Source organism: Pempheris klunzingeri, chromosome 7 (assembly GCF_042242105.1).
Source record: "Pempheris klunzingeri isolate RE-2024b chromosome 7, fPemKlu1.hap1, whole genome shotgun sequence".
Lineage (NCBI taxonomy): Eukaryota > Metazoa > Chordata > Actinopteri > Acropomatiformes > Pempheridae > Pempheris > Pempheris klunzingeri.
In genome coordinates, this window is record NC_092018.1 from 4220382 (window position 1) to 4233753 (window position 13372).

General features: G+C 41.6%; 1 protein-coding gene across 1 annotated transcript; it reads left to right on the forward strand.

The window, feature by feature from the left end:
• The first annotated feature begins 459 nt into the window (after nucleotides 1–459).
• ak8 (adenylate kinase 8) lies at nucleotides 460–10315 on the forward strand. Its single transcript, XM_070834441.1, has 14 exons — nucleotides 460–543; nucleotides 635–719; nucleotides 1112–1161; nucleotides 1837–1947; nucleotides 2311–2379; nucleotides 6259–6340; nucleotides 6469–6540; nucleotides 6808–7008; nucleotides 7486–7608; nucleotides 7798–7887; nucleotides 8708–8849; nucleotides 9058–9138; nucleotides 9933–10062; nucleotides 10200–10315. The coding sequence occupies exons 1-14, from the start codon at nucleotides 460–462 to the stop codon at nucleotides 10287–10289; spliced, it is 1410 nt and encodes a 469-aa protein (XP_070690542.1). The 3' UTR covers nucleotides 10290–10315.
• Nucleotides 10316–13372: the final 3057 nt, after the last annotated feature.

Sequence of the window (13372 nt, forward strand, 5' to 3'; positions counted from 1 at the left end):
GTTTCAGTTTGTATAGAAAGAGCTAAAGTTTAAGTTGTATTTCCCTGTTTTTGAGTTTCAGCATGTTTCTCAGCAGTAACAGAAGTACTGTGCTCAGATCCTGTGACGTTCCTTAAGTAAAAGTAATGATGCAACAGTGAAGAAATATTCTGTTACAAGTAAAAGTCCAGCATCTCACTGTAAATTTTGCATGATCTCAGGCTGCTAGCACAAAATATGGATAAATGTGGTTCTTCGCAGACCATATAAATCCAGGTCTACATTAAAACCTGCTGGGCTCAGCCAACATCGAAAACCCAGATCAGGATCTTAATGTGGGCAAAGTTCAACCCTCAAACAGCTTCAGTCTGGTGTTCTTTTGTTAAAGTGCCGTTGTTTCTAAATGTGATATGTTCATGTTCTCTCTGCCGTCAGACCCCTCAGACCGCCTTCTCTCTCCTGGTCCTCCTACTCTTGCCGATGGATGAGACAATGAAACCTCTGAGGATTCCTCCTCACATGTCCGTCTACGCTGACAAACACAACATCTTCCACCTGGTGCAGGTAATAAAGGACCACTCTGCAGGTTTTGGCTGTTTAAACCCACAGCTGCAGATCAGGTGGACTACACTGAGGCTGTGTGTGTGTGTTTCAGAGCATGTTGTCCAGTCTGGTGATTGATCAGCCTGAAGATCCAATCTGTTACCTGATCAGTCTACTGCAGAGGAGCAGCGTGAACAGTAAGTCACCACACCTGAACGCAGCACGGAGCAGTGACACGTGTGCAGCCACTAGATGGAGCTGTGACTCTGCAGCCTGTCTGCTCCTGAAGTCAACTTAATAAAGATAAGAGGGCTTAAAATCAACACTCTTACACACTTATATTTTAGATGTTGTGTTATTATTTTTTCTATCAGGAATTTCTGATTCTCTTCAGCACCAAAATTACAGTTTCAAAAGTCTAAAAAAACAAAACCCAACATATTCTTCTTCTCTATGGGCCCATTAAAGTACAAAAGTACATATACTTTTTATATATTTATATATGTAGGATTATTCCCACTTATGAGATTTAAGTTAAATAATATTTGATTTTAAATTTGTCTTAAATTTGAACCATGCTGTCTGTCAGTTCCCAGGGTCATGCTGCTCGGTCCTCCTTCTGTTGGGAAACACACAGTGGTGAGTGTTATCAGTTAAAGGAGTATTCCGCTTCACTTACAGCTTAGCTCTTGTCAGTTTTCTCTGCTGGGATGCTGGGACGATGTGTGTATTTAACATTGATTTCCTGAGTGTGAATGGCACCAATAAGGAAAAATCCAAACCAAGTTGAGAGCAAATGATGTTTGCTTGTTTGTTTGGTTTGGGACAACAAAATCACCCAGTGAGAATCAGGCATGAGAGAGTTTAACAGAGCTTCATCACCTCTCCTCATTGTCCACCCAAATCTTTGCATGAGTAATAGTTTGGTTAAAGTTTGCTGCTCACTGGTGGAGGAGGAACATAACTCCATACAAGTAACAGACCTGCATTTAAATCTTGCATTCAAAGTATAAAAGTATCAAAGGCTAAACTTACTTGAAGTATCAAAAGTAAAAGTATTAATTCTGGTGTAAAATGGTCCCTGTCAGCCTTTTGCTATCATATACTTATTTTAACTACTTTATTCAATGTTGGGTGGTTCAGTCTACAGCAATGCATCAAGGTCTTTAATATCATCATATGTTTGGAGCGTCACTGTCCAGTTTTGTGACAATGTAATTTTTCCTGCTAGTGTAGAGAGTAAAGTAGTTTTAAAAAGTACCTCACAAATACCTCATATCTGCACTGCACTGTTGTGTTGTTGTCATCCTTCAGGCCCAAAAGCTGAGTGCTGATCTGAGAGCTGTTCATGTGACTACAGACATTTTACTGCAGGACCAATCAGAGCTCAGCATACAGGCACAACAGTATATAACCACAGAACAGGTACACACACACACACACACACACACTCCCCCATTATGCACATTATGTTTTTATAATATGCTTTGTTTTTAGTCGATTTGATAACTAGCTCATCATTAATGCAGCCAGTTAGTTTCTGGTGATGCAGCTAATAAAGCAACTCAAGAGGGATTTGTTTTGGAGGCTAGCCAAGAAGGAGCCTAATTCCTTCCAATGAAACTGTGGGTGGGCCTACAGAGCCTCACAACAATAAACCAAACTGAACTGATGTTGGTCTTCATGAAATGATGCTCAGGAACACATTCCTGCTCTACAGCTATTTTGGCCCAGGGACATCAGGTGACCTCTGATCTTGTGTGTGCGTGTGTTTGTGTGTATGTTCAGGAGCTTCCCGTTGAGCTGCTGGTCAGACTGATGAAAAAGAGACTGAACGAGGTCGACTGCTTCAACAGGGTAAGGCTGTGTTCAGACCACCTTCAGCCCCGTATCACACACCCCATCCTTCTATCAGACCGCTGTGTTGGCTCTGTCAGTCTGACTCGGATGGCGACCCCTCCACCTCCTTACTATCACAATCTAATAAAGCCTCAAAATCTCTCCGACCACCCAAAACAAGTAAAAACTGATTTTTTTAACCAAATTTTTTCTGCAACACGATTCTAACGTCATCCAAGGTGGTAAGCAAAAGCAATAGCCAATCAAATATGTGAAAGCGCACATTCCTGTTGTTAACTAGGATGTGATGACGTCTCTGTGATAACTTTTCAATCCTGTCCCACAGAATTATAAACCTATGTGAAACTCATGAGTCTCCGACTGGGCTGCTCACAGTTTAAACACCCAGTAAAATTAGCTGATCAGCTGACTGTCTGTCTCTCTGCCTCTCTTTGTCTCCCTCCCTGACTGTCTCCCTCTCTGATGTGATGCTGTGATGATAATAATTAGCGCTCTGGTTGCTGCTGTGTCGTACTACAATTCCCAGCAGGCCGAGCAGCGTGTTGGCGTGTCTCCCCAGGGATCGGCTGATCAAACAGACGTGGCGCTGTCACATCACGCGTGTTATTTTCACTCGGGCTCGTCCTCTCTGCTGCTCCTCATTAGCATCACGTCCTGTTTCCTGTCAGCGTTCATCAGGACACTGAGAGCTGCTTTCTGATCAGTTTAAGAGAATTAAAGAAAGTGAAGCTGCTGTCACCAACACTCACACAACAACAACAACAACAACACAAACCGAAGCTCACAACTGCACTTATCTGTCTGATTGAACGTCTGCCCTCTGTTCAAATATCTTCACACTAACTGCTCTGCTGTTAGACAGTAAAAACGCATACAGACGGGTGACAATTAAAGGGAAAACCATAAAAAATGAGTGTTGCAACATGAAAATCTAAAGAACGTCCTTTAGTGGTCCTTTAGGACAACTTAGTGGTCAGTGGGGAGGATCTACCATGAAATACAGCCTTTTGCATTCATATAATATATAACACAACCTAAAAAAAACAAGCAATAAATGTAAAATATAACAAGTCTGTATTGTAAATATCTCTATTCTATTTTATATCTTTATATTTATGTCCTTGATTACGCACCATTACACCAAGGCAAATTCCTTGTAATGTGAAAACACCTGATTCTGATTTAGAGGAAAAATAAAAATTCTGCAAGCTCAGAAACTGCAATTTCCGAATATATTCTCAAATTTATTCTGTTAAGCCTTTAATATGCACGTTTCCTTTGTAATGGGGAGTCTAATAACATCCATCTAATTCATTTAGTAGTCCTTGTCTAGAGTTAATTTAGGTGGATTTAATGTTCCTTTAGCGGTCATTAAAGAGGGTCTGGAGGTCCTGTGGGATGTTTTAATGCTCACTGAGGAGTTTCTGGAGTTTTCAGATGGTTCTAGTGGTCCTGTAGGAAGTCTAAGTGGTCCTTATGGGTGCTTCTTGTGTTGACGTTCTAGTTGTAATTAGGGTGGTTCTAGTGGCCCTCCAGGAGCATGTGGTGGTGAAGAGCTACTTATGAAGGAGACTGCACATCAGTTCAACGTGTTATCATCAGACCACCATGCTCACATCGAGCCAGAGTCTCTGTTCGGTTCAGTGTGTTGCCTCCTCTGCACTGTGATTGACCAGTTTAGGTATTCTATTAGGTATTATACTCCTGTGAGGTTTGTACTGAAAGTTTAGTCGGTTACAACAAGAAGATGTTGTCTCTTTGTCTGCTACGTTTCCTTATCTTCAGTCAGAGTTTTTTTAGTGTGTGTTCATTGTGTTATAGTGTGTGTGCAGTGTGTTATTGTGTGTGAGGTGTGTTACAGTATGTGTTCAGTGTATTATTGTGTGTTCATTGTGTTCAGTGTGTGTGAAGCAGGCTCTCAGTGATCTGCAGTAAACCAGCGTTCAGCTTTCGTCTTTTCCTCTAAACTCTACAAACAGCTGCTTCTTTCAGCCTCCAGCCTGCAGCGTTTAGCATTTAGCATCAGTGTTTAGTATATATGTGTGTGTGTGTGTGATCAGCAGCTACTTTCATCTGCTAATGGTTGTTTTTGGCCGCAGGCTAAGCTCATCACACACACACTAGGGACTCTGTGTATGTGTGCGTGTGTGTGTGTGTGTGTGTGTGTAAGTAATGTCTTTATCTTCTGTCTGTCAGTGTGAATGGAAGAGTAGAGGATGATTGATAGCTCCCATCAGGACTCCGCCTCCTTCTGTCACATTAAACACCTTACCTGCCTGCCTGTCTGCCTGCCTGCCTGTCTACCTGTCTGTCTGTCTGTCTGTCTGTCTGTCTGTCTGTCTGTCTGTCTGTCTGTCTGTCTGTCATTGTGTTTATAGGCACCACACAAAACATTTCTCAACACAAGGTCCACTTACCTTGTGTCTGTGAAGCTTTCAGCCACATCCCAGGGTTTTCTTCAGATGACTGAGTTGTAATCACATGAGCTGAGGATCGGGTCGTGTGAACTAGTGCGACATGTTGTCCAACCAAGTCTTAAATCAAAAGCGGTCCTAATGTCCACACTGGAAGTTCAGATCTCACCTCCACGCAGCTGACCACTGAGTGATCAGCCCCCTTTGTTTGTCTGTCTTGTACTTGTATTTGACTTACAGCTGAGTCTCATTCAGTCTCTGATACTGATACTTGCTATTAGTTTGTCCCAGTGATCACTTGCGGTAGCCCCAAAAATCATTTTCCTGATAGACCTCAATCATAAAAGGGATGTCTGTTAAACTGCTGACAGGATTATCAATATCTGTAAAACAATAGTCGATCATCCAGACTGATAGGCTGTTATCAGCCAGTGAAAACTAAGTCAGACAGCAGTTCAACCAGCACACACACAGCCTGTCATACATATATGTGTGTATGAGTGTGTGTGTGTGTGTGTCAGTGCTGCTGTCAGTCGTCTTTATTCAGCCTGGCAGGCAGCACTGAGGGATTAACACTCAAGAATATTCTGAGTGAGACTGACGCCACTCTCTGCATTAAAAAGACTGGTTTAATTTAGATATCATGTGACTGTCAGACAGCGGTGAGCAGAGGATTCAGCTGCTGTCAGCCTCACTGTGTCACCCACATCACTTCAACACAGAGACAGACGTTATAATGAGTTTACACAGATGATGGATTTTAATTAGCTGCTTTAAGTTCAGGTCACACTAATCTGATGTCTCACACCATAGCAGTTTTTAAACACTTGCAGTTTGATCCACTGGCAGTCTTCGAGGAGGGGGTCCTGGGTCCTGAGGGGCTTTAATGAGGCCTTGAAGAGGTTTTAGGTGGAGGTGGTGACCTGGTACTAGTCCATGTAACGTTTACTACCAGGACACAAATATTTTATCTGACCAGAGCAGTCACAGTACATCTACTCTCCCATTCTTAAATTAGACTCACTTTGGGCCTCGAGAAGTTACACCGGGCCTTTAGGGTGTTGTGGGTGTCCATTATGAAGTTCAGATGGTCATTTAGTAATAATACTGTATTTGTATAGCATTATTAATAGCTTCACATATAGGATAAAATGCAAACATACAAGTGCAAGTTCCAAGATAGTGACTTAACAGACATTTATTTAACTGAAAATCTTTTCAGATTGCCACATTTAGGGTTATTTATTATTATTATAATATTAGGGCTATGTTAAGGTTAAAATAAGAGTAATAATTTAATCATCATTCTAATAATCAGGATTAGGCTTGTAGTTGTGATTATGGTAAAGGTCAGCCTCTAGGAAATGAATGTAAGTCTACATAAATATATAAAAGTTACTTAAGTAAATATGAGTGTGTGCGTGTGCGTGTCTGTGTGTGCATGTGTGTGTGTGTGTTGCAGGGCTGGGTGTTGGAGGGAATCCCTCAGACTCGTCTGCAGGCTCTGAGTCTCCAGCAGGCCGGAATCATCCCTGAACATGTCGGTGAGAACAAAATATAATCTCAGAGGTCATCTAAATATATATATATATATACATATGTGTATATGAATAATGCACACATGCATCCTATCACCCAAAAAAACTGTGCTGTGGTGTGTGTGTGTGTGTAGTGATGTTGGAGGCTCCTGATGATGTGCTGTTGGAGAGGAGCCAGGGGAAACTGATTGACCCGCTGACAGGAGGTGAGTCCAGCCCAGAGCAGCAAACATAAAAGCACTTAACACTTATACTGTCTTCTAATGGACTTACAGGTGCAACATGGGAAGCTGAGTTTTGTGTTCTGCGTTCTTCAGATGACTGTTACACCTTAAACAGAACCATGTTATGTTTGTTTGTGCCACCTGATTTCACACATTATGTCTCCGTGGACTTTACGGGCCAGCCCCGACAAGTTTGTGAGAAGCTTTGACTCTACTATTATTATTCATGACATCACTTTCTGTCTGTAGATGTGTACCATCAGACCTTCATCTGGCCAGCTGACGACACTGTCGCTCAGCGTCTAGAGGAGGGAAAAAGTCAGTCAGAGAAGCAGCGACTGGCTAAGCTGCAACGTTACCGCTGTGAGGTCACAGGTCTGAGCTCAGCCTATCAACATGTCCTGAAGATCGTCAATGGTGACCAACCACACACTGATGTCTACCAACAAGGTATAGACACACTGAAGAACAAGCTTTTATTTGTTTAAACAGACCTGGCCATTGTTAGAGCACTGGTTGTTATATAATTATTTAGTATGCCTAGCCATATCCAATACTATGACACTATTATAAAATTATTTTAGTCATGCGATTCTGCATTACTACTGCTTTGATATTTTGGTGTCCTTCTGGGTTCAGCTTCAGGTCTTGTGTGGTTATTTATTTAGGCTTCCTGATTGTAGTCAGATTTTTGGAGATGTCTTCCAATATGCAGACGATTCACTAATTTATATTCACATCTTTACTTCCCTCTAATAATAATGTAAAATCAGAAGGATTCATTCTGTTGAAGAGTCTCTCGCTTAGTCAAACAAAGGTTTCAAAGTCTGTCGAATTGTTTCAAACAAGATTTTTGTTTTTTGTATTATGCTGATAGTCATCTAGTCGGATAGGTGCACTATACTATGTGCTGTGTGTGTCTCTCAGTGCTGGCTTTTGTTCGGACTCGTCATCGCTCCAGAACTCCCAGAATCCTCCTGATTGGTCCACCGGGATCAGGGAAGAGTTATCAGGCCAGAATGCTGTCACAGAAATACAAGATGGTGGATGGTATTTACACACACACACACACAAACTCTGGCTTACTCTCTTCTGCCCATTTTTATAGAAAAATACAAGTTGAAAGTGAAAGTAAACAAGTCGCCATCATTACAGTGGCACCTGACTTGTAAACCTCAAAGGGTTAAATGATTTTTTTCCTCATATGTCTGTCTGTCTGTCTGTCTGTCTGTCTTGCAGTGTGTTGTGGTCAGATGTTAAGGTCTGTTGCAGCTGATGGTTCAGCTGTGGGAGAAGAGATCCAACCATATCTGGATAATGGGAGGCCAGGTAACCACACACACACACACACACACACACACACACACACACACACACACACACACTACTATTATGTATAGATCCACAGCAGCAGCAGACAGATTGATTGGTTATCTTAAGTGGAAATAAAAGTGTTTGATTACTATCTGTATCCCAGCAGCCCCTGGGGTTTTTAACTCCTCGTACATTACACGCTCACACAAACACACACGCTCCTCCCCCATCTCTTTCTGTGTGTGAGAGTGTGTGTTCGAAGATGAGAGCTTTCAGGTTTGATCACAGCTGGATCACAGCAGCTGTGTTTAATAATCAGCAGCTGACAGAACAGAGCAGACGGCGTCTGTGTTCACACCGCAGACACGTTCAAAGCTGCACTTCCAATGTTCCTTCTGGACAGTTTGTCAGGTCACAATTTAATGACCAGCGCCAGAAAATCTATGCCAATGCAAGAACTAGTGTGTCCTTTATGTGGAGAGATGGTTGGATGGCCGGCCGTGTCACTGAGTCTTGTGTCAGACATATTATATCATACAGATAATATCATTTACATGTTTTTTTTCAAACCCACCTCCCAACAGGAATTTGAGAAGTGGGTTCAGTCTATCAAACTGATTGGATCAACCAGTCAGACTGCTCGATGTGCAGGTTGACATGACATGTTCAGTACATTTGGGAGGTGTGCATATCAACTACTATCCAATCCATGGTTCAAACAGATGTTTACATGTGTGTTCACAGAGGAATAGTTCCTGCTTGTTTGCACTTGCAGATATTAACTGATCTGACAGGAGCAGCTTATGACCGACTATTGATGAACCTGTTGGTGTAGTTCCAGACTCCCTGGTGATGCAGGTTCTGGAGGAACGTCTGAGCCGAGTGGACTGCAGCTGCAGAGGATGGATCCTTCACGGATTCCCCCGTGACCTGCAGCAAGCCAAGAGCCTGCAGGAGTCCCTACACCAGCCCAACAGGTACTACACACTCTACACACTACTACTACTACTACTGCTACTACCACTACTGCCTCTACTACTTCTACTACTACCACAACATCTGCTGCAGCAAGCCAAGAGCATTCGGGTGTCCGAACACAAAAACCAAGACCACGAACGTGTTAATTATGACGTTATTTACTGACTGACTGATGACCTCTGAACGACCTGTGCTGTCTCCTCTCAGAGTTTTCTTCCTGGAGTTGACCGATGATGTTTCTCTGGAGAGAATCACTCTCAGAGCTACAGACCCAGTCAGTGGAGAGAGGTCAGTACAACCAGTTTAACCAGTAAACTGACCACATCTTTACACACGCATGGTTTTTAAATGAGGATCTGAAGTCTGAAGTCTGTGTCCAAAATGATGCAGTAGACATAAAAACACAGACTGTGGTTTGAATACAAATATCACAAAGCATCAGTGAAAAGCTGCGACTACACAATGATACACAATTTACACGATACGGTCTCTGACATTATTGTATAACGTTGGAAATTTTTTTTGACAGTTGTTTGCTTTATAACTTAAATCATTTAAACAACACCATCTCAAAGTAGCACAACACAATATAAAGACATTGTTCTTGTGAAGAGTTGGATTTGATAGAGCTTTAGATAAATACGCTCTACCTGTCATATGCATATTTCACTGTCTAATTATATTGGTTCTGTCACTCTAATAACTGAAGGGATCCTATCAATACTCATTTACACTAATTTATTCAGTTTTTTTTAATGTACATATCTATTTTCTTCTCATGTCATCATTTTGTCACATGTGTTTAAATAAATAAATTAAAAAAAAAACAGATTTCAGCAATACAAACAGTAGTACAATATTTCCCTCTGTGATGTACTTGCACTTTTAAAAAAAATCTAATTAAATGTTTTAATTTTGCTTTCTACTTCTACTCCGCACGTCCCTCAAAACTGGTACAACTAACAAACTAGGATGTATGGTAGTTTACATGAACACACACTCCTCTAAATATGCTGTGAAGGAATTAATGTGAAAAAATGTACAACATATATGTCCTCTGGTGACGTCACTTCCTCCTGCAGCTACCACGCTGTGACTCGACCGGCTCCGAGCTCTGAGGTCCAGAACAGACTGAAGACCCGACCTGAGGACAGCACACACACTGTGACACACAGTCTGAGTCAGTACAGGACACACAGTGCAGTCCTGCAGGTACACACACACAAACACACACACACATTTGTACTCCTGTACAGACTGTGGCTCAGGAGACGAGTGAAGTTTTAAAGTGTAAATCTATTCTATATTTATGTATTTGTACTATTCTACATCTGTGTGTGTGTTTACAGACTCTGTATCCAGATGCAGTTCACCTCGATGCTGATCAGGATCCTCACACTGTGTTTGAGGCTCTGGAGAGCAGACTGACAGCTGACTGACAGGAGGACACACCTGGACACAGGTTGGGGAGACAGGAAGTGGAGTAACCTCGAAATCTTTTCTCCAATTTTTTCCAAAATGTTCTTGGTTTGTTTTTAACAAATAAAATGTTTTCTGAATACTTTAACTTTTCAGATAAGTTCACCTGTTTTTTTTTTTTTTTTTACAAAAGATCTCAACTCTCTTATATCCAGTGTTTCAGATCCAAGGAAGATAGAAACCTGCAGCAACAGTCTGGTAGTGAACTGCTGACCCTCACACACTAACACACACACACACACACCTAGGGGATGACTGTGTCTGTGTGTGTGTAGTGACTGTGAGGAGTGTGTATAATAAGACAGGAGGAACATCGCCTCAGGCAAACAGCATCTTTAGAAACTGTTCACGTCTCAGAGTTCAGCTGTTTTCAGCCTTTTCACACGTGTGGAAAGAAACACAGAAAATCATTTTTAAAATGAATTCAGAAACATTTCTGACAGACGTCAGTTTCATAAGTGATATAAACACGATGTCACATTTATTATTTTTAAATGTGCAGTATTTTCAGACAAAGATAAGATACTGTGGTATGTCCTGTCCTGTTTGACATACAGGCATGAAAAATAAACTATTATAACTAATATAACTTGTTTTCAGATTAATCAATAATGAATATAATCATCAGTTGCAGTATGATACTAAATAGTTCAAAATGAGCTCCACCTCAATCAACTCCAGCAGAAAAATCCTGTTTTATATGAATGATGACGAATACTAATTGAATTGAATTGATAGAATATATAATAGTACAACAGTCAAAGGGGACATTTTACTGCTCCATGTACTTTTACTTTTAATACGTTTGGTACATTTTGCTGATCATACCGACATAGTTTTACCACAGTAACAGTGAAATATAGGACTTTCATTTGAGTATTTTTATAGTGGTATTAGTACTTGTATCTAAGGTAACTGTCTAAATACTTCCTCCACAGGTTATTGGCACTGATAGAATTGATTGACAAATTAGCAAAATTAAATTCAAGCTGTTAAAAACTGGATTTATCCTTTAACTGAGAGGCCGAAGCTGAGGATCTGGCAGTCAGACAGAAAGTCAGTCAGTCAGTCAGTCAGACAGACAGTCAGACAGTCAGACAGTCAGACAGTCTTTCTAGTATTTTATAGATATTATTATTAATGAGTGGTGTGTGAGTGACAGCAGCTGATGTTTCAGCTCAGTGGCTCCTCTGATCTAAAAGCAGTTATCACAGTTTAGGACGTTTACTTCAGACCTTCATGTTAAAATATCTCCGTTTACTTCAAAACTCTTCGTCCTGCGGCGCAGACGAGCCGCAGATGATTGAAAACTCATTTTCACAACTCGCTCAATCACACAGACGCTCGGCCGACGTTTCAAAGTGATGATTTTGGTAAATGACTATAATTAATCCTCCTGAGCGTCCTCCTGAGTCCCAGCGGCGCCGGGCTCAGTGTTTGATTGACAGCTCTATTTTTAAGTCTTCCTGTCGACAACAGGAAGTGGAGCAGGAGGGAAATGGGACGTGACGGCTGCTGATGTGATGATGGACGTTTTGTCCTCTTCTCTTGTATCAGAGGAAAAGACTATCCATGCTGCCAGGAAGCCTCTGAGCAAGGCACCAAACCCCAAACCCTTGCTGAGCAGGACTGCATGTCCGAGGTGACTGTCTCTCCCTGGCTGCCCTCAGGTCCATTAGGATCTGGTGCGGGTTCCTTTTGAGATGGGCCTTTTGATTCTCAGGTCTATTTTTGGACCAGCTCTGACTCTGACTACACTCGGGTCCCTTCTGGATCAGGTCTAATTATCTCCAGGACTATTCAGCCTGGGTCTAATTATTCTTGGGTCTGTTCAGATCAAGTTTGATTTCTGGGTCCATTGTTGGATCAGGTATAGTTATCCTCAGTTTTGGTTTCAGACTGCGTGGTTGTAGATGGAGTTATATTGTTATCATTGGTTCTGTTCTGGTCCGGGTCTCATTGCCACTGATTTGACTTGTCTTAGGTTTTTGTCTTCACAGGTCCACGTGGTTCCAATCGTAGACTGTATGTAAGAAGTGGATGTATCCACCATTACATCACCCACTTGTTTTGAAGCCTCGAGTTTGGCTTTATGAGCGTCGCCATCTTGCTTTTTTTGGAGCCAGATGTGACGTTCTTTCCATTAACATTAACACCACCTCTGATTGGTCAGGCTCAACATAGTACCTCCCTAAAGCCTCCCCTGCTTCTTGGTCTATTTTCCTTTAAATGGGACCATAGTTTACTAAATGAACGTTCTGCTGTGTTGAAGAAGACTGTAAACTAGCGGCTGAGACCATAAACTCATCCGGAAAATGTTCACTGAGCTAATAAATCAAGTGAGAAATCGGCTCATTTTCTCATTGACTTCCATCCAATCTGACTTCTGTTTGGAGTCAGTGGAGTTCCCCCCTGCTGGACATTAGAGAGAATGCAGGTTAATGGCTCTGCTTCACTTTTCAGACCTAGAAGCCACGTCCACTTCTTTTATACAGCCTGTGGTTCCAAGAAGTCTGTCTATCCAGTCTAATCAGGTCTGGTAGAGTCCTGTTATATTGCTGCAGGTCTCAGCCATGTGTGTCAGTATGTCTAATACCCCAGTGGATAAAGCCTAATTATCCTCAGTCTAACTTTGGACCAGGTCTGACTGTCCTCGGGTCAGGTCGAGGCTTCATGGGTCCTCTCTGTGCATTAACCTGATTTGGCCTTTGATGAAAGGCTGCTGGGTCTTATTCTGTTAGTAGAGGTCCTGATGCTGGACTGAAGTCTATTAAACCTTCAGGATTAATAACACAGATCAATAAATAAATCCACCTCAGTCAGTATACTGAACAGCACTCATAATGTCACATCTTTTCATTTAATTAATGATAATTTAATTTCACTGGTTCATGCAAACACGGACTGATTAAAAACTCCAGCTGAACAAATGGAGGAATGAACTGAATCTGTTAAAATCATACAGACTGAATCATAGTTTCCTTTTTATTTGTTTACTTCTACTCCATTGGCTTTTTTTCTGTTCAAGAATAATGATTGAAAA

Coding starts and splice junctions, on each gene's coding strand:
- ak8 (XM_070834441.1), top strand. CDS start 460: ATGGATGAGACAATGAAACCTCTGAGGATTCCTCCTCACATGTCCGTC. Junction 544..634: donor ACATCTTCCACCTGGTGCAG/GTAATAAAGGAC, acceptor TGTGTGTTTCAG/AGCATGTTGTCCAGTCTGGT. Junction 1,948..2,310: donor AGTATATAACCACAGAACAG/GTACACACACAC, acceptor GTGTATGTTCAG/GAGCTTCCCGTTGAGCTGCT.